The 23,684-nt window shown below is 52.6% G+C and overlaps 1 protein-coding gene across 1 annotated transcript in view; it reads right to left on the reverse strand.

The window, feature by feature from the left end:
- Positions 1-23,684, reverse strand: part of PLXND1 (plexin D1) — an 85,715-nt gene that overhangs the window by 57,558 nt on the left and 4,473 nt on the right. Inside the window, exons 2-6 of the mRNA XM_059823251.1 lie at positions 7,237-7,413; positions 4,223-4,354; positions 2,300-2,400; positions 1,493-1,622; positions 32-206 (exon numbers count right to left, since the gene is read on the reverse strand). Coding sequence (XP_059679234.1) covers positions 32-206; positions 1,493-1,622; positions 2,300-2,400; positions 4,223-4,354; positions 7,237-7,413 — 715 coding nt within the window. The remainder of the gene's footprint in view (positions 1-31; positions 207-1,492; positions 1,623-2,299; positions 2,401-4,222; positions 4,355-7,236; positions 7,414-23,684) is intronic.

Consider the following 23,684-nt stretch of genomic DNA (forward strand, 5'->3'; position numbering starts at 1 on the left):
AAATGAACTGAGCTTGTTTTCCTCTACATACCTTGGTCGTCTGGAAACGCTGGATAGTTCTTGCGTGGAAGTAAACTGCAATAAATAAATTGGTTTACATAATCTCCAGCAACTCTGGCTACCGTGTGGATATTATTTCCATAGTCACATGAAATATTTGTTCCATTCAGGTTCGGGATAGTCCCATTTATTTGTATTATCAGGGCCTATATTTGGACAAAAAAAAAATCAGTTATTATGACAGAAAATTATGTTTAGAATTTGTCAATGTTTTACAAGCTTTTCAAAGGCTAGCGACTCCAAAACAAGTCCACAAATAGCTGTTTTCTTTCAATTTAAGCACTTTGAACTCTAAAAGCCATCCGCATACAAAACCTTGCTTCGGTAGCAAGAGCTCTGTCACCATGAACTCCAACAACTGTAGCGGGTGGGTTACCAGCAGGGCTTCCTTGGGAGACCCCTCCGAGGAAGGAGGAAGCAGGATGCAAAGCCTAAGCCCTCCCCAGCTGTCCAGGCGGTCTGGGACCCACGCTGCCTGCGTGAGCAGAAAATATTAACCCCTGCCTGAGTGCCTCTTGTTTTTCCTGAGTGCCTGAACCTCCCGGTCCCAGGGACCGGTGACGGGAGGTGTCTTGTGGGAGCCAGCTGGGAGGGCTGCTGGGGGCCGGCCGCAAGCCAGCATCCTCCCCGGCACACAGGGGCTGAGCGGGCTGGCTGCAGGGGTTTCTTTTTGCCATCAGCCTCCGAGGGGAAGGGACGGGAAGTTTTGCAGAAAGGGAATGCTTTTGAGGAGGGCGACTCAAGAAAACGTGTAGCCCACGTGCTCAGCTGGCTTCCTCCTGCTGTCAGTGGGGTGGCTCCCTGGGGACCCCCAGCCCACCACTCCTGCGCGGCAGAATTGGAACTGGACTGGTGCTAGGATCCCGTGGGATCCCTCTCTCCAGCCCTGGTCTGGGCTCTGCCCCAGGCACTGCCTGTTTACGAGCAATTTCCCCATGTTTGGGCCGGTTGAGCTCTTTGGCACAGAGACATTTTTGCCATTGGGAGAGGGTCTGTCTTTAAACAAAAAATATTTTGATGAAAACATTTAAAATATCATTAAAATATTGTTAAAAATAGCAACACTACAAAGCCAGAAAATGAGTTGATTTAGCTGTCTGCAGCTGGTCTTCTGTATTTCGAAATTTTACAAATCTCTCCAGTGTGTTTAGTGCAGCAGCTTGAGAAGTCCTGTTCACCTACAGGCTCTGCAGCTGGCGTCCTGCTGGCTGCCAGGGTGTCCAGGCACAGGAGGTCATCTCCAGGCGCTTTTGAGAACCCTGGCCCGGCTCGGTGGCACACAACAGAGCTCAGCATTCCCACAGCCCATATCTGAGCCGTGTGGAGCCGTGCTGCTGCGCTAGAGGAGCACGGATATTCATCAGCCCTGAGAGCAGGTAATGACTCTATGGGACGCTGCACACAATTAATTTGGTATTCACATCAAACGCACCGGGTTCTCTTTGTCTATATTAATCTCAGGCTCCAAGATGGTCATGGAAGGGCACTGCTGCACTCCTTCACTTGCACTTGCCCAGAAGTTGGCCCCTGTGAAGTTCATGCACTCATGCTGCAGAGAACACCTGCAACGAACAGGGGAACAATTTGTGGTTGATTATTTTTAAAACAGGTGGTAAAAACATTGACTTCCTTGTGAGGAAAGGTCCTGACAAAATCCTGTGCCTATACCTTTTTCCTCCATCCATGCAGCTAAGCCTAAAGCTTTGCTGCTATATTTAAAGTGTCTGGTTGCCACGATAAGAGCGCATACTCCCACCAGCATCAACGGAGCATCAGGATTCAGGGTAAGCGAGAGCAGGCAGGCTGAACCCAGAACCAAAGAGGAGAAGGTGACATTTTGTCCGACTTCTTCAATTTGTAAATGCGGAGTCTAATTTTGCAAATCCTTTTTTGACTGTTGACTGTCTCCTACACATAAATAATAATTGTGAGGGCAAAAGACGGTCTTTAACAGGGTGTGGGCTCTCTCAGTCCCATGGTTGGATGCCTGCAAGATATTCTTTGCACTGGCAGCTGACTGCAGCATAACAATGCAGCTACAGTTAAATCCTGGCTCTGAAGAGCACCCTAACTGTTTGAGACCAGATGCAATTGCTTTTAAAAGCACGTATTTCATAAGGAATGGGCAAAGACTAATGGTAGTGTGACTGTGTGGAAACATAAAAGGCACCAGAAATTCTTGGCCGGGCTTGAGGGACAAAGGAAATGCCAAAGCGCACTAGGACACAACCAGTCCTACCTGGTCTCCATCGTGCACCACCCGCAGTAAGCATCAGCGGCGGCCAGGCACTCCGTGCAGGTCGAGTACTGGTTGCAGGCAGCCACCTTCACCCGCGTCATCTGCACGACAACAGCACAACTGCTTCCAAATGTTTTACAACACCACAGAAACACTCAACCTGACCAGGATGCGCTGGTATGGCCACGCATAGCTAGCGATGAGACACCAGTGTCTCAGGCCGCTTTACCCGTTAGCCTGACCCAAGCCTTACAGAACAGACTGGCAGGAGGAGCAGACCCTGGCACCGTCGTCCTCTGCCCCACACCGCTCAGAGGTGGATGCTCTTGTACGACCAGGCTGCACGGGAACTGGCACGGGCAGCTGCCCGCTGCCCTGCCAGTGCCCCCACCAGAGCCCACCCCAGCCTGGGGGCCGCGTGCCTCAGGGCAGGTAAGGACGACCAAGGGACGGGGCTTGCTGCCCCTGGTGCAGTCGCCCCACAGAGTGCACAGCAGTGCTGAGCTGAGCTGCTCCTTTTCAGCCGGCACCTCGGCAGTAGATGTGTGATGGTCAGGCTACGGAGAGCGACACCACACCTTTCTGATGCGTCAGATGGAGATGGTTTCACAGCTTGTCCCTTCCCTGTGAAAAGCTCTCACTCAGACCTGCAGAAAGCGCCTTTCCAGACAGAGCTGAACGCTATCTGGCTATTTACAAAATGACCAGAAAGCAAAACCACTCTAGAAACCTTAATTTGTAAAGAAATCAAAGTACCTCTGGGGACTTGCTCGGCAGGAGCAGTTGAAGGGAAAGCATGTGTCAGTTTCTGCTTTTTCCTCCCTCGATTTCTAAACATTTGGGAAGGAAAACTGAGTCGTTTGGTACAGTGGGGACTGACAACATGAGATGCTGAGAGCCCTGAGCTCCCACTAGGCAAGCGCACCTCGGACCAGGGGGTCCTTGGCCTGACGCCCACTTTACTTGCAGCACTTCGCTGCTCCCCAGCCCTGTGGTGCTCAGCACCCCCCCAACCCCATCAAGGTCCTGTGAAGCTTCCCAGGATGCTAATTCCACCAAAGAAAAATTAACTCATCTGGTTTACCGGAAAAGAAACAGACAGAGGAGAGCATCATCACAAGTGCTGCACTGGGTGTTTGATCAAGCCTGAATAAGGTGCACAGCCCAGCCTGGGAGCTGAGATGAGACAGTCTAAAACATCGGCTAAAGAGGCATCCCAGGAGGGTTCTGTGAAATGATAATGACCAATCTGCAGGGAATTAGGGCTTGGAAAATACAAATGCAACATATAACATTTGTGATTGTGCATCTGTTTTGACAGATTAAAATGTAATTCAGGACAAACCACCAGTGCCTGGAGCGCTCAGCTCGTCTTCCTCCTCTGCTCACTTGACGGAGATGAGACCGTCTGTTTCTACCTGCTGCGGTGTTGCCGGTCTCCGCAGAGAGCCCTCCTCCCATGCAGCCCTCCTGCCGGCCAGGCTGAGCAGAAACCTTCCCCAAGGATCATTTCTGACAGGCAGACTTTTGGTATGTAGGATCTCTTAAAGCCTCCTTAAAGACTGTGTACTGTAATTTTTGGGTTTCTATACAGGAACAACCTCTGCTTATTTCTGCATTCCCATAAGTGGGAGCGATTTTGATACCTTTCACTCTTCTTTTTACCTTGCCACCAAAAAGATGAGAAAGCCTGACAAGCCGCTCTGCTCGGTGTGACCCACACCCCGCGCAGGAGAACGGAAAGGCACAGGTACCCCCCCTGGACAGCCCTTTGACACCCCAGCCAAAGCTCTGAACTTCTTGGTTCTGCCCATTAACATTAAAGCAAATTTTATTATCCTTCCTGCTCCCAGCTTAGTGCTGAACGCTGAATCAAATGCATGATGCTCAAAGGACCATTTTGCTGAAGACTGCAAGCCTCACCTGATAGGAGGTCATCAGATAAAGGTAGGTGGGATCAGAAGGGTCGAACTGCATGATGGGGTGGACAGGCTCTCCATAAGCCACCGAAATGGATCTCCTGCTAATGACCTTCATGGTACTGTCCAGATTAATCTGTAGTGAGAACAAGCCACTCATTGAGACAATTTTTCAAACACTATGGGGAGGAAATTATTTTTCCTTGGTTATAAACAAGAATCAAAGTAGTATCTAATGGTGTTCCATGTTTTCAAGCGCTGTAAATCTCTACACGCTTCGCAAGCTGCACACACAGAGCTTTACTGAAAAGCCAGCTCTGCGCTACAGGGAAGGCACTAAGTGGTCCAGAAAGCCCAGGCCATGGCCCCGAGCAGTGCCCAGTGATGAACAACCCTCGCAGCCCTCGGTCCCTCTGTTTGAGAGGCTGCCTGCAAAACTTCTAGTCTACAGCTCTACCCGCTGCACGGCTCGACTGCACGGCTGTTTCCAGCAGGCCACAGCAGTGCTACTCTTGCTTTACCCCAATGTAAGTGTCACCAGCCTTCAGCCCTCATTACATACATATGTGCATTTTTGTTACAAAGAACATTGCCTTTCCAAAGCCTAATGAAAAACAGTGAAAATCAGCAACGGGGCTGTACGCCACGGCATCCCCTGCTCCCTGCATATTTGAAAAATAAGTGTTGTCATTCCTGGCCAAAAGAAGCTTTTATCCCTGCTAACTGCAGAAGACCATGGCAGCTGCCGCAAGAGAGCCGAATCCTACCTTGCCTCATGAATCACCAGCTGAAGTGCTGGCAGTGATGGAAGAGGCTGCAAAGCATCAGCCTGCCTCTCAGATCCCAGAATGTCTTGGCATTTGACTTGAAAACTCAGCAAATTAGATGTGGCATTGCTGAGAGGAAATAACAATAGTGCTACACAATTTCGCGTGACAGTCACTTTTCAGCTTAAAGCAGAAAGGGAGCAAGGAAAACTCCTACGTCCTTACTAGCAAGGGAAGGCAGTAATTGTAAGGACCAAGCATGTCTTTGCTCTCTAAAGTCTAGATTAATTAATTAACATAGGATTAATTAATTCTTACACTAGAACAGCACCGACATGTCCTATTAAGATAGCACAAGCTCAAAGCAGAGGGCTTCCCTCTGCTAAGAACCGTATGCAAGCACTGCCAGCTACTATGCAGAAAAAGAAGGGAACTATCATTATCCCCATTTTAAAAGCTGGCTATCCAGAAGCTAAATAATTTGCTTGGGATCACCCAAAATGCCCACAGCTCGAGTCCCAACGCTCTCCACTTTAGCTTTGCAACCATCCTCTCTCCCTTCTTGCTGAGATTTGCTCTACGCTTGGCTGTTTCTAGGTGCCTGTCCCTAGGTCCCCTGACTCCTGGGCTCGTTTACCCTACCCTTTCACTGCACAGGCACTTTCCCTGGATGCCCGTGAGCTGCGGGCCCCCCAGGGAAGAGCCACCGCAGCGGTGCAGAGGGGCAGAGACCACCAGTCCTCTCGCCAGAGCAGTGCCAGGGCATGCTGGGGAACACGTGCTGCACTGGCGAGAGCAGAGCAGGCTGAAGTTCTGGGTAACCCCACCACAGCTCCTCGTCTACAGCCTTCCAGACCTGGACACATGGGGACTCACAGGAACAGAGCCTTCCCACCCCCCGTCTCCTTCAAGGGCATCGCACCCTGGCACCTTGCCCTGGTCACCGCTGTTTTTCCTTTAATGACTGCTGGACGTGGCACTGATAATGGCCCTCACGAAATGCCCGTCTGCAGCCTATCTGATTAATTCCCCCTACATACCCCTGGCAGCTATAATTGCTGCTGGCAAGAGCTGGTCGAGCACTATTTCTGCCCCTTTGCTGTCTTTTCTCAGGCAGCAAATCTGAATGATAACTCACGCAAAGTATCTTGTATCCCGTGCCAAATAACAAGGAGCCCCGAAGGTAAAAGGGCTTCTGGTTATGCAGCTGTGTTGCAGAATTAGATTAGAGCTATCTGAGCAAATTATCCCAGCAAAGGGTAGCCAGGAGCCTCTCCCTAATGGAGGCTCAACAGATAAGGCTGCTTTCTCTGAGATGATAATGGAAGCAGAGCTGTTAATACTGTGCGAACAGGGGCTGCACTGCGTGTGGCATGTGCCTCTCCAGCCCGGTGCACCTGGCTGGGGTGCCGGCTTTCCCCCACCCTCATGAATTACCTGCCCCTGCGGGCAAAAATCAAAGCAGTGAGTTTCTTTGTGATCGTTCCCACATTTCTGCCAGGAGCAGTTGGACGCAAGGGAAGAGATTGGATCAGTTTTCTTCTCTCCAAGTATTTTGATCCAATATTCCACATTATGCACCACTCACCCCAGGCTGAGACAAAGCAAGTATCAGCCATATCTCTGCTCCAGGGCTTTTTTCCCCTCTCCTCTGTGGACTTTCGATGCTGAGAGTACACCAAACTGTTGTGGTTGGCTGGAATCAAACCTTTCTTTGGCAAACTTCAAGCGCTAAAGTTACTGAAACCTTGGCCTTGCATCCTGGCTCTGGAGCCAGGGTACTGCATTGCCCTACATCGCCTTTGGCACGTTATTTAACACAGATACTCCATCAGATGCATGGGTTCACACCTGCTTTGGACTCAGCTGTGATGAAGCATCTCTCAGTGACTCCCCTGTCTACATGGAGCCTTCAAAAGCCATCAGCTCGGAGGGAGAATTTATTAGAAGAGCTGTTAATAATTAAATGCTGCACATTTCCAGCATAGGGTTCATCAAGAACATCCTGCTCACATGGTAGCCCTGAACAGTAATTAACGGCCACCAGTCACCAGGCAGCATGTATCACTGTACAGATTACGGCAGCATCCAATTACTTCTTCATTGCCAAACAAAAGCAGGTGCTCAGACAAACTCGACAACAGACGTTGTTCTCTGTGCAAACCAGAGGTGCAGGAAGGGGACGCCCCGCTGCCCTCCCCGTCCCCCCAGCCCTGCCTCCCCCGTGTTGGTGCTGCTGGGCTCCACTTGCCTTCAGGAGTCCTCCGCTGGCAGTGCCCAGGAACACAACGGTGTAGTTATTGACGCTGGCTGCCGCCACCGCGGTCAGACCGCTGTAGGTGAACACGGGCGTTGCTGTGACGGGGTTCACGATGGCCAGTGGGTGCTGAAGGTGCGCTGCTCCACAGTCCAGCTGCTCCGGCTGCAGCTGCGGAGAGACACAGACGTCAACGGGCTGCAGCAAACACCAGCAGGTCCCCCCCCCGGCAGCATCGCCTCGGGCTCAGTGTGGACAAACTGCTGACTGCCCTGCTGCACCCAGGGAAAGCTCCTCGCTACCGAGTCATGGAATAGGAACATGTAACTGGTTAATATGGGAGCAAAGAGCTGTAATAAAGCCTGCCTTCTGCTTGCCAGATCTACCCTCAGAGCCAAATCCAGACCAGGTTTTGCTGGAGATGAGCTGCCGGAGGAGCTCTGCCCTTGCCCATGCTATGGGCAGGGTCAGGGCAGCACCAGGATCGCTGCCGGAGCCATTCAGGTACAGAGCACCCCAGGATGGTGTCCTCCAGCCAAAGGCCCATTTACTGTAGCAGCACCCTCACCTGAACACAGAAGTCGGGTGCGACGGTAAAAGGGGACAAGGGGGCTCCTTGGCCCCCTCTCCCACCGAAGCAGTCAGAGGTCTCTTCTCCGGCACGGTGCTGGAAGTCCCTCACCGGCGGGGTGAGGTTTCTCAGCCTGCCGAAGATGAGCCCTCCCCAGCAGCCGCCTGCCCTCGCAGAGGTAGTTGCTCTGCCCGCAGAGGGCTGGTCCCACGCTGCCCCAGCACTGCAGTGGGTCCCCCTTCCCGTGGGTCAGCGCTCGGGATCAGCGCTCCAGAGCGTGCGGAGCCGTGGTCAGCTGGGGCAGCTACAAGCCCAGCAGCCATCTCTGGCTCCTTCCCTCTCAAACAAAAGGTGAAGCCAAAAGTTTCTCCCTGCAAGTAAGTGAGGAAGTGAATGAGAACAGAGCCAAAGGAGGGGGAAAAAAAAGCTTGCTGGAGACTCTCAGGACTGTAAAGCCTGGCTCTGATCTTGCTGCTACTGCAGTCAACAGCAAAGTTTCCACTGGTCTTCCACTGGGATGGGACGGGATGGAGGAGCTGCCAAGTGGGAGGAGGCACCACGCTGCAGGACACAGAGGGAAGACCAGCGGCTGCAAAACTCTGCCCAGAAACGCTGGAGCCACCGATCCCGTCCAGCCTCAACCCACAGCCACTCACCATGCCTTGGGGAACAAGTACAGCTGTGCCCTGTGCCCAAGACCACAAGATGTTCATTATTTGCCTCTGGGTTCTGCTTTCAAGCTGTTCCTCAAAGCTCCGGGGGAGCAGGAACTGCCTTTGTTAGAGAAAAGTAAAATTCAGGACAGCAGGACAGCAGGCGCTGCAGCTCGAGCAGGCGCCCAGCTCCGGCAGGAGCCGTGGCGGTGAGCGGCACTGCCAGGGCTGGCCCCGGTGCATGAGCCACCCTGCACGAAGGCTGGCGGCCAGGGGCACGAGACCGATATCAAGGCTCCCGTGTCGATTCACTATCAGGTGCCAAGGGGCGAAGGCAGAGGACAATTGTTAAGGACCTCTCACCTCTGAGCCTTGTCTGTGAGCAGGCATTTGGCTCATTTGGCCCAAAGCAAGACAACAGAGTTTACTATCCTGTGCTAAATTAATTAGCACTGTTGCTGCATGACAGCAGCATTTGAAAATGGGACTGATGCTTCATATTCCCCCTACCCCGCCGAGATGCACCCAAGATTTATGACCACTCTCAATCCTGAATCCTCTAAGACTCTCCTTATAATTTCTGCTCAGACAATATGGATGGATTCAACAACATCTGAATATCACAGCGGTCTCACTGACGACAATTTACCTGCTGTCACTCCTACAGCAGCTTTTATGAAGTGTTGTGGGTGCAGCTGAAGCCATTCAAATGATGGGCATGCTTCAAGGGCCATTACCACATCATCTACAGTGTCATTTCAGGCTCATCTTAAGAGAAGCCACAATTGCGCTGTCACCCTTCCGGGGTGCGGGCACGCAGCTGCAGGTCTGACATGCCGACAACTGTGGGTATTTGCAGGCTGCCTGAAAGCACACCAAATTAAGGCCCTGATTGTGGGAAATGCTTATACAAAACTCTAGACAACAGACCGCTGGAGGACTGCAACCCACACCCCTAAAACGAAGCACACTTTACGCCTTACTGAACTGATGTAACGTAGATACCCCTTCCAATATAATCGTCAAGAGTGCTAATTTAAGCAGAACTAATACAGGGATTTGAGGCTGTATCTGTTAAGAAACTGGACCACATGCTTCCACCAGGCAGGAGAAGATGACAACCAGCCTGTTTAGCATATTCGTTCCTCCCTGGGCTGAGTGCACCAGGGCCTGTATTTTAATTCCCTTATTATCATTATTATTTCATTAATGGAACCAGACTAAATCTTCAGCTCTCCCCTCTCTTCAGCCCGTTTAGGAGATTAGGCAAATCCTCAGGCTTTGCAGCAAGCACGTGAGACCCAGGCAGGACCACCCCTCCGCTCCGACCTCGTGCCCGGACCCCGCTTTGGGGTGCACCTTCCGACTTGTGCCTGTCCCCCCTCCCGGCCACAACCACATGTCTTGGGTTGTCTACAACCCAACTACAGCAACACGTCCCTGGAAAAAAACGGGGAAGAAACTTGCTAAAACTCAAAACATATGCGAAGCAACTGGGCTGTGTCTCCGGGAGTGCGGGACGGCGTCCCCCCGCCAGACCACGGCAGGGCTGGTGACCTCTCTGCAGGGGGGGACCTGTCCGTGGGGCGTCAGTTGGTGTGGGGACCACAGGCCATGGCACTGCCTCCTCCTCCTCTCTGCATGGGAGAAGACAGCAGTAAACCCCACTGGGCTGGCCGTGAACTGTAGCTGCCAGCCAGCTCTCGGTCTTTTGTGGCAGCCGGTCAGCAAACAGCAACGGGCTTCCCGAGTACCTGGTGCCATCACAGTCCCACAGCGTCCTCTGTGCAGTGGCACACAGAGCCGGCAATTCCCCTGATCTGCGGAATGGCTCATTCCCCCTGCCTGGAGGGAGCTCCCCACTGCAGACGCCTCCAGGGCTCATTTCCCTGCTGCTGGACCAGCGCAAGTATGCTGCCGCACACGGCAGACTGGGTCCTCCCCACAGAACCACCCTGGTCTCGGTCCCCTGTGCCCCAGCAGACACCAGACCCCGCGTCCGCTGCTGCCGCCGGTTGCGTCAGACGTGAAGTAACAAAGACTGATTTGAAAAACTTCCTCTGCTAAGGAGAGCGCCAAGCAGGAGGCAACACGCTCAGAGCTGCGGCTCAGTTCGCATGGGACCGAGGCGAAAGGATCAAGTGTTGTGGATGCAAGTGACTTTGCTAAATGCATTCTGCAGTTCTACGGCATTTCATTCTATTAAAAAATAAAATCACAGCCCAAATTCTTAAGTGTGTATGGTTCCCCCGGTAACTGGGCAACACAACTTTTTTATACCATACAAAGGATACAGCAAGCCGTTCATGTTTCTGGCCTAATGGTCCCTTCCATTCACAGCCAGACCTTTAGAAATGCACTCGGGTTTCTTTCCTTGTCTTGGGGATGATTATCTCCAGCCCCTCTTCATTACTCTTTACCAATATTAACCACCTGAAGCTCACAAGGCTCCTTCCAGCTGGGAAACTGAGGCACAGAGGCACCTCAGGCTGCCTGGGAGCCCAAGGGATGCTCAGCACCTCGACTCAGCAGCAGCTGCCCGGGGAGCTGGTACCGGCATTTGTCCGCCAGCAGCTTCGCCGCCTCCCAGCCCGAGAGACGCAGCGCTTTCTTCTCACAGGTGGCCAAAATCACGGGAAGTTCCTTATCTGCTGCGCCTGCCTGTGTATAAATCACGCATTTCAGACCTAACATCAGCGCAAAGTGTTTTCCACAGTAAACAGGATGTAACTATTCTAACACAGGCCAAGCTTTACTTTGGCCACATACATCCTTCCTCTGAAACACCTTTCTTTAAATGACATCAGCTCTTCCGATGGACGGGCAGGAGGAGACATATGGTGTTTCCCTCTCTCGGGTCTCAGGGCGGGGTGACACGCTGTGCTGCTGCTGTCTGTGAACCACAGCACTGCGGGGACATCTTAACTCTGTCACGTTTTGGTAAACAGGATACGGCCAAGTCACATCCTTCTCCAGGCACCAGGCAATCACCGCAGCTTGGGAAATCGCACTTCAAGGTTGTGCTAAAAGGCTTCCTCCCTGCAGAATGGGTTAAATCTTGCTCCATCTTACATCAAGCTGCCCTACACTGAAGTAGGGAAGGCATAAATGTGACGTTTTCTTCCAAAACCAATCTATCATCTGCATTTTATAACAACCCTGTGGGCATTTACTGTATTGCCACTATTTTTCTGCTACACACTCTGGATACTCAGTAACTCGGGGAAATACTGGGTGGGTCTAGAATCAGATCCTTCTGCACCCAAAACATTTGACTCTGCCACTTTGACGCTAACGAAGAGCAACCTCAGGCGCAAGCTGGAGACAATCCACAACTGGCACCGGCTGAGCAGCGTTGCTGTCACCCCGCACACTTGTAAGGAGGGCGTACTCGGTATTTTTGCAAAATTTCACAAGTGGTGCAAATTAATTCAAACCAAGGAGCCACATCTAAGAGGAGGGTTAGTCAGATTAACCCCTGAGCATGGTTGCAAAAACAAAGCGGGACAGAGCGAAAAGATTTCCAGCCACATCAGAGCTCAAGAGTTCAGCTATTTTCATGGTGCGAGTTCAGTTCTTTATCCCAGGGCTAAAAGGAGCAGAAAAAGCGATTTCCCAGAATTTCCATTACAGCTCCCCAGCCCTGGGCGCTGCGCCCCAGAGGCAGGCAGGCAGGATGTCCCTTCGGGAAGGAAGTCTGCTGGAAACAGAAGGAGGAAGAGGAGTGGTGAGGCAGCACTCAGGAAAACCATGAAACGTACTGATTTCTGCATCCTGTGTTTGTGACCTTAAAAATAGTTCTTAAGCAAAGATGAAGTTTATTTCTGAATCAAAAGCCGGCTGCAGTTCAGAAAAAAGCCCTGCAGCTTTTGCTTTCAGCAAGGCTTTTCTGACTCCACTGCAGCGGGTCTGAAAGCTTCGCAGAGCAGCAGTAAGTGGAAAGGGAGTCCGGCCCCTTTCATGCATCATATCAGAGCGGATTAAAGTGTTGGCTTCTAGCATGCCTGGAGTCCTGGGAAAATGACACAGCCAGCATCCGATAATCCGCTCCAAACTTGTTGATTTGTGGGACTTAGCCATCATCTTCATAGGCTCAAAATTTGGCAGCTGCTCCCACACAACTGACATTTTCAGGCCATTAAAGTCTATGATTAAAGGGCTCTAGTTTTATCTCTTGCCTTCCTTAACATAAACCATTAGGCTTTTATTAACATTTAGGTATGACTCAGGGAAATCTCTGATTGCAGAGAGAATATTCAAAATAATTCAGATACTGTCCGAAGAGAATAGCAGGACATGGACTCAAAGTTGAACAGTAGAGAGACGCTAAAAAGCAACGCGGAGATATTGCATAGACAGCACAGGAAAACGGGCAGAGCTAGAGAGAGGGATGGTGGCAAGCTGGCCCGGCCGCATTACGAAAACAGAAAGCACAAGCCCTCCTCTGTGTCCGGCAGAGCCCAGACTGGCCACGAAACCCCTCCCAGGCAGAGCCCATTCATCCCGGAGCCTCCCCTCCGTGCTGCCAGCAGTTTGTACACACAATCACGCGTTTATCTGCTGGAGTGTCGCAACCAGAGCTGTCAAAAACAGGCTTTTTGGGATGCCTGGAGGAAAATGTCATCCTCGGAAGAGGACTCTACTGTTAAGGCACTTGAGACGTAAGCGGTCTCTAATTGTAGTGCGGCCGCAAGCGCAGGCATTATCACAGAGCTCCTCTAACTTCCCATCATATTTTTTAGGCAATGGGAGGCAGATCAACGTGCACTCTTGGCCAGTTGAGGCACTCAGGCTGAGAATCTCTGATAAAATGAATCTTGCTGAATTTTCCTCAAGACTCATCCACACTAAGCAATCATCACACCCCCAGCACAGCAGCTATCCTTAAAAAAAGGCTTAAAATGAGATTTGCACCCTGGTTTCACTGTTTACTTAGACCACAAGTTTCTTGAGCGAGGAAGCGGCGGTTTTGCTGTGTTTTGCACGTTTGCACAGTGCCAGCCCTGGCCCATGGTGCTCTGCGAGCCACTAGCGTGACACCACTAACGGGCTGTCCAAACACTCATCTGTCTGCTCTCAGTGGCAACCTGGAGCACGTCGCGCCCGCAGGGAGCCCCGGCCCCGGCTCCACCACGCCAGCAGCTTTTCCAGCCCAATGGCACCTAGACACGGCGGGGGGCAGAGTCCCAGGGGGTAAATCAGCACCGCCCGACCGATGCCAAGGGGCCTGTCAGCATCTGCAGGACCTGCCCAGATGCTCTCCCGAGCGTGCGCGAGAGCCACTCGGCAGCAGCCCTTGGGACCTCTCCTGCAGACCTCCGTGTTGGTTCATGCCCTGGGAAACCACAACGATCCACGCGCAGCCCCATGCGCCTCGCCCCAGCACAGGCAATAGCTGGGATGACTATCACCTCCAGCCCTGGATCAGGAAAGTTACTATCTTGCTGAAGAGGAGTAATTGCTAATGAAAAACTACCAGCAGAGTCCCTCTGTCAAAGCCCCCTGAATCACCGCTCCCTGGCCAAACACACATCTACTGCGCCACAGCCAGCAGCACCAGCAGCAGAGCCGCATCGGCCGCACAGAGAGAAAAATGACCATGTCAGTGCACCTACTCCTCCCTCCACCACCACCAAATGTCACCCCTGGTCCGAAAAGCATTCCTCCGGCTTCTGCAGAGCTCCTGATGCCTGGCAGTTTTTCAGCCTCTTACCTTCTTTTCTATTTTACAGAAAAGCTTTTTCCCCCTGTCGTATAAACCTCATTCTCCCCTCTCCCTACTCTCTATTCCAACCCTTTTCTTTCCTGCCAGCTCCTGACATTCACTCTCAGCAGCTTCTCACGGGCCGTTCACCTGATTAAAATGACCAAGGAATTCAGGCTTGTGTTCCTTGTGAGCAGAGCAAACGAGGAGTGAAGCCCAGCAAGCACAGGACCGATGGCCACGGGGGAAGGCAGGGCGCAGCAAGCACTCGGCAGACAAGTGGCTTTCCTGGGTCTTTTCATCGCCTTAGACCGGTTCTGCGCTGTACAGGAATTACTCAGGAATCTGCACAATCGGAGGCATGATATGCCCGGCAGCCCTGGGTACCCGTGCCACTTGCCCTGCCCTTCACCCTTCATTTCTGAGTTTTCAGCAGCAGTCGAGGTGCTCGCCTGTTACAAGGTGACAGGCTCGGCAGACCGCGTGCCTGAAGTGAGACTCAGGACCAAAGCTGACCCGACAAGCTGAGCCCACCAGCCCCCTGAAAGCAAAGGAGAAACTGTTTTTAGTGAGGCTGCAAAGACATAGATCTCCAGTCAGTCCACGGCCAAGCCTGCGTCAGGCCAAACTGCTGCGTCTAAGGGCAGCAGCCACGTTCACCTCCGCTGCGGCTGCAGACCTCAAACCACCAGAGGTGAGGTGGTTTGAAACGCTGGAAGATGCTCTCAGCACCACGTCTCCTCTCAGAGGGCAAAACCCAAGCTCTGGCTGCTGTTCAGCAGCGGCAGCCCTGGGCAGACCTCATGTACGCCTGCTGCCTGCAAGAACCCGTCTCGGAGGGAAGACACAGTCAAAAGACTGGAACAGGACCGGGGAACAGCCAGGCTGTAGGCAAAGCCACTCGATCTGTGATGGTGAGACCAAAGCCCGACAACAGCTTGAACAAACACAGGCTTCCTGCGGCCATCCATCTTGCGCTGTGTCACTTCAGGTGCCGGAGGAAAGGGAGGGAGGTGTCTGTAACAGGAGCCTTCCTCGAGATGTTAGGGAGGACGTAAGAGCTTCGAGGAGTCCAGTGAGGCTCCAGCCTCAGCTCCAGCAGCGGCACTGAAGCTGGACGCCCGCAGCTAGACAGTGTGATTACCCCCTCGGTCTCCTCTGCCACCTCCTGCTGCAGGAACTGGCCGGACTCGCCGTCATCCATCACTCTGCAAGTCCCAGTCCCGTCGTGCTGACCCTGGGGCTGAACTACTGCTAAAGAAAGCCTAGGGCAATGCCGAGAGGAGCCTGGCAGGACCTGCTCTGCACAGACCTCCCCCAAAACACCTTCCTTCTGGCCTGGGCAGCCCTGGCATGGGTCCCCCTTCCTCGCGCCGCACAAGCTGGGGGTCTGGCACACACCCGCGCTTCACCCTGCAGAGAGCTGAAGCAGCACGTGCAACTGCACGGGGAAATGCTCAAAGCAAAGAAATATGAAAAAGTAGCAGTCTTTTAACTGAAATTGCACATCCTTCATGCTGCCAGGAAGACTGGTCAAGCTTATTATGTTAGCCTTCATCCTGCATTAAATACAATACTTCAGATTATACAATCAAATCCCCCAGGAATGGGCTGGCAAAGGGATTAACAAACAGGCTCCAAAGGGGTTGTCATAGTCAAAATAGCATGCATTTAAGCAGCGAGAGTTTGTATGTCCTTTAAATTCACGCCTGTTGGAAACATGGCTCCTCTGCCCCGCTCCCCAGGGACAAGGAGCAGAACGGATCAGCTGAGCGCGCCTCGTCCCAAGGACACTCGCACTGCTCTGAAAGCCGAACTAATGCGTCCCTCTCGAAACTGGTTGGAGTAAGACGCCTGATTTATTCAGGCTGTATTTTCTTAGATGCTCTTTCCTTGCGAAAGCCCCCCCTTCCACCACTCAAGCTGTGTTTCTCATTTATGTTGAGCTTTGGCTTCAGTAACCAATCTCAAACTATTCAAACTCCTTCCCACAGGGAGGAGTCCTGGGTGAACTGGGAGTTTGGCTCCTCGATCTTCGGGGTTTTTTTTTTTATTATTGCTACTACTAACGCTTAGCACTACATGCTCAAAGTGCTCTGAAGGCATATCTGTGCGATTCTGGGCTGAAAAAAGCATTCATTAAAGTAACAACTTCTTACCTAACACAACTGGTCTTTTGCATGTGTCAGTTCAAATCTGCTTCATTTAGCAATAGTTTATAGTAAATGTTTTCCTGTATTTTCCTCATTAGTTCTGCCGAATCAATTAAGCTCTGAGATAATGAGCAGAACTCTACTCTTCTTTTATGCATCCTCAGTAAAACCTGCCTCTGAACGGCAGCGCTGCCCCACGCCACCGTGCCGCCCTCCATGGGTACCACCGCACGCATCACCTGCTCAGCAGCCTCGACACCGGCGTCCAGAAATGAAACCATGCTGCTTGCTCCTGGCACCCAGCCCACTGCAGTAGTTTGGCATGGAAAGGTTAAAAAAAGCCTTTTTGCTCGTTAACCGAGCACTCCAAATGTGGAAGCAACCAAGGCATAGAGTTGTGGTCTAAGGGAGCACTGCTTCCCCCGCTCACAGGCATACTCTTCCTCCACCCTAACACACGAGATAGAGACCTCTGCCTTTTGGGACTGAGAAAATGCAAGTAAACAGGTTAAAAGAATGGCTACGGAAAGTGCGAAGAATGAAGGTGTGAACGCAGGCTCCTCCAACCTGCGGCCACCCCTCGGACTCACATACATAGTCTCCTCTTGCAGGTGGCACCTGTATGAAGCACAAGACATTCTCCAGGCATTTCTCTGAAAGCACTGTGCTTGTTGACTTGCCAGTATTGCATCTCTACAGCTCCTGCTTTGGGGGTCCTCCCTCCCCACCCCGCCCCCCAATTAGGAAATTAGGATCAGGAGAATAACTCCGAAATTTGTTAAAAATCACTGGTCCTACTGGATTCAGCAACTGAGCACCTCTCTTATTTGGTCAAAGTATGGAAGGCTTTCCTTTTCTCTACCATTTTATGTTTTTCTCTGCCTGTCTTCAAGATGTGTAGAAACTGATGTTTCCAAAGCTGTTTGGAAAGATCCACCGCCCTTTGTAGCTTGCTGTGGGACCAAATCTCAGCACAGTTAGGTGATCCCAGGGACATAACATTGCAACCCGAGCTCCTCCCCAAAGCTTGAAACCTTTCTTCAGCAGCTTATTTCACAGTGGCCAAGTAGCCTTTCTGTGTTCAGGGAGCCCCAGCACGTCGAGGTGGCCGGCACGCTGGCCAGAGCGCTCTCCTGGCAGGGGGAATCCCAGGAGGGATGTGCGGGAACTTCCACCCATCCCAGCCTTCTGCCAGGTGGCTCAGCCCAGGGACACGCGCGATTCAAACCAAGTGAAAAAGTGTGGGGAGGAAATCATCTGTATCAGTTGCTCTCCAGATGCGGATGTCTGTCCTCTCAAGCAGAGATTTAGCCACAGTTTCCTTCCCATTTAATGACCTGCCAAGCTGATTGCTGAAAGCCGGACCTGAGCCCACAGCCTGCGCAAGCCGATTCCCAGACTGGGGTGGTGGTCCACCGCGCTCCAAGAAACCACGTGCAATAGCACACCATTCCTGGTGCCTTTGTATCGCTTGCAGTTAACTTCTTGATCTATGAGATATACTGAAGGATGACAGGGACTCACGAGTCAAACAACTTTGGAAACTGCTATTTTATACTACATTAAAAAAACCCTCATCTTTCACATCGCCTCTTCTTCATTATACTGTAAACTTTTCCCAGCTCCTCCTAAAAAGATCACTCTACACGCAGCCGTATTCTAGAACATTCCAGGTTTTCAATGGCCCCTTTTAATTAGGCGATCCACCAGAGATGGCTTTTGGCCACTAGCAGCTCAAAACTCGCTGAACGTTGGCAGCGGTCAGCAGACGGTGGGATGAAAATCTAATAGCCGAAGGGTTTTTCCTCCAGAAAGGAGCTGTACAAAGCAGCATAATACTTTAAACAGAGATGAGACAGAAACAGGAAGACAAGTTCCAAATTTCCTTCAAATAATAGAGGTACGTCTTTGCAAAATCCAGACTTTCAGGCAACTTTGCTTCTGGGTTAGAATCGGAAGATTTGTATTCCAGTGCCACTTGCAATGCATAACCTGCAGAAACCTTGTCAGAGCAACGACCCTCCAACGGTTTGGGCCCCAAAAATGGGCAGCCTTCTTCCAGCAGCTGGTCCCGTCTGGCCAGACTGCTGCTGCCCAACATCAGCCGCCTCGCGCTGTCTGTGCCACTGGCACAGCCGCCAGCACGGGTTTGGGGGCCACAGATCCAAAGGCGAGCCTGCAGCTTCGCTGAGGCCTGAGACTTGAATTGGGGTTTGTGCCCTGGACTCGAGCAGCCCCACCTCGAACCCCGAGCTCCCTCTGTGTTCCGCAGCTCCCGCGGCCGCTGCTCACCCGTGCGGTGGCACCCTCGGGAGCATGGCAGCAAACCCGGGGATGGTGACTCTGGCCACGCCACCTCAGAGGAGGGCACAGCAGAATGGGACCCCCAGTATGGAAAAAAGCCTGAATATCCAAGTTAACCCCTGTCCCGTTTCCCACCTGAGAAACACCCCAAGCCAATGCACCTCTTGTCCCACCCCTGGCCTGCAAGGCTGTGCTTATCCGTAGGTCCCTTCCTCCAAAAAACAATGCATCCTGAACCGGAGAGGAAGGCACAGGGGCTGGCAACAGCAGATCAGCTCTGCTCAGACCACGAGCCATCACTGCTGCATCCCTGCTGCTGCAGGACGCCGCAGCCCTCGTGCCCCCTGTCCCTGGGGACATCCCAGTCCCAACCCCCAGCACAGACCAGCGTATGCTCCCCACACTGGACAAGCCCCGCTGACACTCAGCAGGTAACGAGGCGCAATCATCACGGGCTTTGATATCAGCCCTGCTCATCAGCACACCACATCTAACAGGGTCTCATCCAGGCTCCATTTGATATGGGCCTTCTTGGGAGCAAGCCTCATTCTGCAGAGACTGCTGTCCAGATGTTAGAAATTAGTACAGCTCCCCCTGCTCAAAAATGTCAATAAATTCTACCAGTCTCTCCAAGTGGGAGAGTGCCATAGACTGTCTGCCACCTCCTCCGCTTGCTGCAAGGTGTCAGATCCCAACTTGAAAAGAAAACAAGAACTTGCAATAATTTCTTTACCAACCAAACAAAAAACAAAACAACAAAAAAACCCAAAGCAAAGCAGATCCCTCCTGCAGACGCAGTGGTCGGCTCAACCCCCCGCCATGCCATGCCCCTGGGTACGTGTGCTGGGGACGGTGACACAGCAGCACTCCAGCACTCGGGACCTCAATGCAAATCCTGACGCTGCCACCCATCTGACCAACAGCAAGGCATCAATCGCGTGATCTCTTACCACCTACTTCCCCCAGTGAAAAGAGGGCAATAACGCTCCCCCAGCCCAGACTGGTGCACTGTTCCAAGGGTTCACAACGACAAATGGATCTGCAAGTGCACGGGGCTGCAGCAACGCCGCAGGCACAGCCCTGCTGCTCCTTGCACAAGGGGCACAGCACAGGCAGTAATGCCCCTGGGCATCACCATGTGCCCCGGACCATGGAGCTGTTTCTTCCTCACGGTCAAGAACGCTGACCCCCGTCCATCACCTCCTCGGTGCAAGCGAGCGGTCACATGCCTGCGCACGCAGTCCCTGCAGCTGGGGAGCCCCTGGCTGCAACGGGCGACCCCTCGTGCGTGCCGCGCAGGAGCCTGAGCCAGCAGGCGCAGCCGCGCTGCTGTAGGTAGTGTGTGGTGGCGCTCAGGTGGTTATAATTGATTGTTTCCAACCGCTGCTGGTTCAGGCTTGCCCCGTGTTTGCATTAAATTACCGCAGCCAGGGGCTCAGACCTATTATGTTTCCAACAACTTGCTGGAAGAGGTCATCAGGCCAGAATATCACAACGGTGCAGTTGCCTGTGAGTTTAAATAGACACCTACTGGGATTTTCAAAGCGTAGCAAGGTGTTTTTACAGCATCCCCAGGCACCCATCCACATCTCTAGGTGCCTTATTCACCCCTCCAGGTGCCCTCAGCTCCACCAATCTTCTCTCTCAATCACTATAAAATAGACTTTGAAAAGCCAGAGAAGAGATGGCAAATCCCTTCATTTCCACCCACCAAGACCCCGCAGCCGAGCCAGCACCCGTCAGGTCTCCTGGGGAGCAGGTTTGCATTCATGCATGGGGGCCAAATGTTTGCCCTGGAAAATGTCTGGGGCTACACAAACGAAAGTGGTTGAAAACCCCCAAATGAAGGGCCTGCTGCTGAGATACGATCACCACCTCCATACGATCGTATGAGCACCTCGCAGAGTGCTCCAGCGTCCTCCCAGCCTTGACGTACCTCCATGCGCAACACTGGACTTGGCCAAAATGATCCTTTTTCTGTTTTCCACCTAAACCGTTATTTAGTTACAGGAGATCTGATGAGCTCAATGGATCAAAATTAATCTGAATTTCTAGCTACCGCGAATAACGAGGTCTGTGCCGCCGGCTGTGGCGACAGCTCTCCAGAAACCCGAGGGGGCAGCTCTGCTCCCCCTCTGCAGAGGCACCCAGCGCCCGCCTCGCCCGGGCCAGCCCGCACCAGCCAGCAGCACGGGCCCAGCGCTCCAGGAGCCCGAGGGTGCTTTGCCGCAGCCAGGAGCCGTTTTCTGTTCTCTCACCTACAGCAGTACAACTTCTGGTTTCCAGGCACAGAAGCTTCTGCCACTTCGACCGAATTTCCCTTTGCAATTTGGGATCTGTTTGAGCTTGAGATGCAAAGCAGGGGCGAGCCCCCAGGCCCCGGGAGGCGCGTTCCCACCACCCACCTTCAGCTCGGGGGCACCGAGCCGCTCCCCGGGAGACTCCCCTGCTCAGCACAAAGCACCAGGGCCGCGCCGGCCCTCGGCAGCGGGAAAGCCCCGGGCGCAGGCAGCCCACGAAGCTGAGCCTGCCTTCCCGGGAAGGACGAGGTTCACACGGCCCCTGCTCTCTGCTCCCAGCTGCCTGCCTGTACCTTGCCTGCACGCAGAAGGTCGTACTTCCACATAAATTCCCAAGGAAACATACCCGACAGTTGGCCACAACTCGCTAATACCCGGTGAGAGGCAGAGCAGGTACGCAGTACTCGGGTGCAAGTCCGAAGTCTTGCAAAGCCCGGCAAAGCTCAGGCTGTGGCTCGAACCTCTCGTCTGGGCGTCCCAGGTCCTGCCGGCCCCTCGCTGCCCAGCTCTCGGACTGCAGCTTGGAGGGGCACCGACTGCCCGCTGCTCGTGAAACAAGGTCCAGAAGCAAAATGGATTACGGCAATACAACAGCGCGGTGCAGCTTTGCAATAATGGAGCATTTGCACCTTCAGGTGCGTGCTAGCAACTCCAAACACGACGTGTGCTGTGGAAAGCAGAAATTAAGTCTACGACAAGAACTCCTGCCTCATTTTTAATGTACAAATTAAGTGTAAATTCCCAGTTTCCTTTGTGTGGCTAATCCTCCAGATTTATTTGAGTAGATGTAAGGTTAGAGCACATTTATTTTCATGTTTGGAATTTCTAAATTAGTATAAACCAGCACTTCAAAGTAACTCAGCTCCTATAAAACCCAATCCCACAGAGATGCCACAGTATATTTGGACAGTAAGTAGATGCTTTGTCATATTCCCACGTGTATATGAGGTTTTTTTTTCTTTGGGAACATTTTCTGACTGGTTTCAAACCACATTTCTATGCCCAGGCATACATATATGCTGAGCCTGTTTATACAGTCTACCCAAGGAGTTCATTTTATTTAACAACCCGTTATAGTAAAGCTCACTGGTGGGTATCTCATCATTACACCACAAAACACTGTGCTCAATGAGCATGCAGGATCTGACACAAAGCCACAAGAGCCAGAAACTTGAGAATTAATGCTGAAACGCATCATTATCCCAGGCCGCTGTGCCTATGTTTTTCAGCACAGGAAACAAACCAGATTTTCAGCCTTTTTTGAGTTGCAGACCCCAAAACATTTCCCAGGAGAGATGCAGATCCCTGGCTAGCAAATCAAAGTCTCATGAATACCAGTCTGCTTTCCCTAGTTACCTCTCCAGGAGTTTCAGAAGGAGAGCATGGGGCTCGGCGCAGAAACCACAGAAGACGAGAACAGGAGTCTGGCGTAGCTGGGAGCGTGGGATGGGGTTACCAGCTCAGCTTTTCCTCAAGTGTGCTTGTTCGTCACGCAGTGTGTTTTATTTTGTGTTAAACTCAGACCCCCATGTCAGCCAATGTTTGGACACCCAGAGCGGGAAGGTTTCTAGGGATGCCTGGAAATCCACATTCGCTTGCCCTTCTGCTGCAGCTGCAGCCGGGAGAGCGGGACTGGGACCACCCGGTAGCCGTCCTCATTTCCCCAGCCAAAAAGGCAGCTGCCGGTTGGAGCAGCACAAAGGTACCCAATCTGTACCCCTGCCCCAAATGCCAGCCCGAGAGACCGGGCGACGGTGAGAGGATGCCATGGGGGCTTCTCTCTGCTGGGACGTGGCGGTGATGCAGCACAGCTGCCCGTGCTGCAGGAATGGCCATACCTTTATTTTCAGTGGCGCTGAGGGGGAAGGTGCTGGGACACCCTGCACGGCCACTCCTCTCGGGCCGTCGGGAAGCCAGGGATAGGGTCTTGCCTGGTCTGCTTTCGCAAGGGCTCTGGCGTACCGCAGCTGCGCCGCGCTCCAGCCACGCAGCCGGTGTGACCTTCAAACCTACTGGGCCGTGATCCTGCTGGGGCAGAATAGTTCAAATATGAAGTAAACCCTCTCAGACTTTGATAAGCTCTGTCAGCACATTGCTGCAAATGACGTTAAAGATGGTCTGCTACAGAGAGCTCATACTCCTTTTCTCTCCTGGGAGCTCGGGTCCAAATTCCACCCGGGCTTTGAGTGGGCAAAATGCAGCAGTGACTCCATGCAAGTATTTCCTTTTAACTACATGCATTATAAAGGCAGCCCAGTATTTGACACAAAATTTATTATAAAAAGCTATTTCTGTTGAAGGAAAGCAATCCTAGCGCTCACGCACTCACTCTTGGTAGAAGAACCCAATCAAACTAAATCCTTCCCTAATACATCCTCCTGCCCCTAAGCTGCCATTGCGAATTCACCCCCGCAGTAAGAGACTTTTCAGCAGCACTCATTGAGAACAACCAACCAGCCTCCACTCCTGACCTAGACCATCCTCCTCTGCACGTTTTCTCCATGTTTCACAAAGCCATTAAGCATGTGCTTAATTGCAAGTTAGCGCTTCCATCAAAGCAATGGGCCCATTCCCGTGCCGACCTGGCAACTCCCCTTGCCCAGCAGCGAGGACACAGGCTAAGCGGCCACCCGGGCTCCCCCGCCAGCCGGCGGAGACACGCTGTCCCCAGGTCCACCCGCCCTCCGCAGCCCCCTGCGTGGCCAGTCCCATGCGGTCACAGCGGGAGCCGAACGAGCAGCTGCCACCACGCCAACC

The sequence above is a fragment of the Gavia stellata genome, chromosome 12 (genome assembly GCF_030936135.1).
Source record: "Gavia stellata isolate bGavSte3 chromosome 12, bGavSte3.hap2, whole genome shotgun sequence".
Lineage (NCBI taxonomy): Eukaryota > Metazoa > Chordata > Aves > Gaviiformes > Gaviidae > Gavia > Gavia stellata.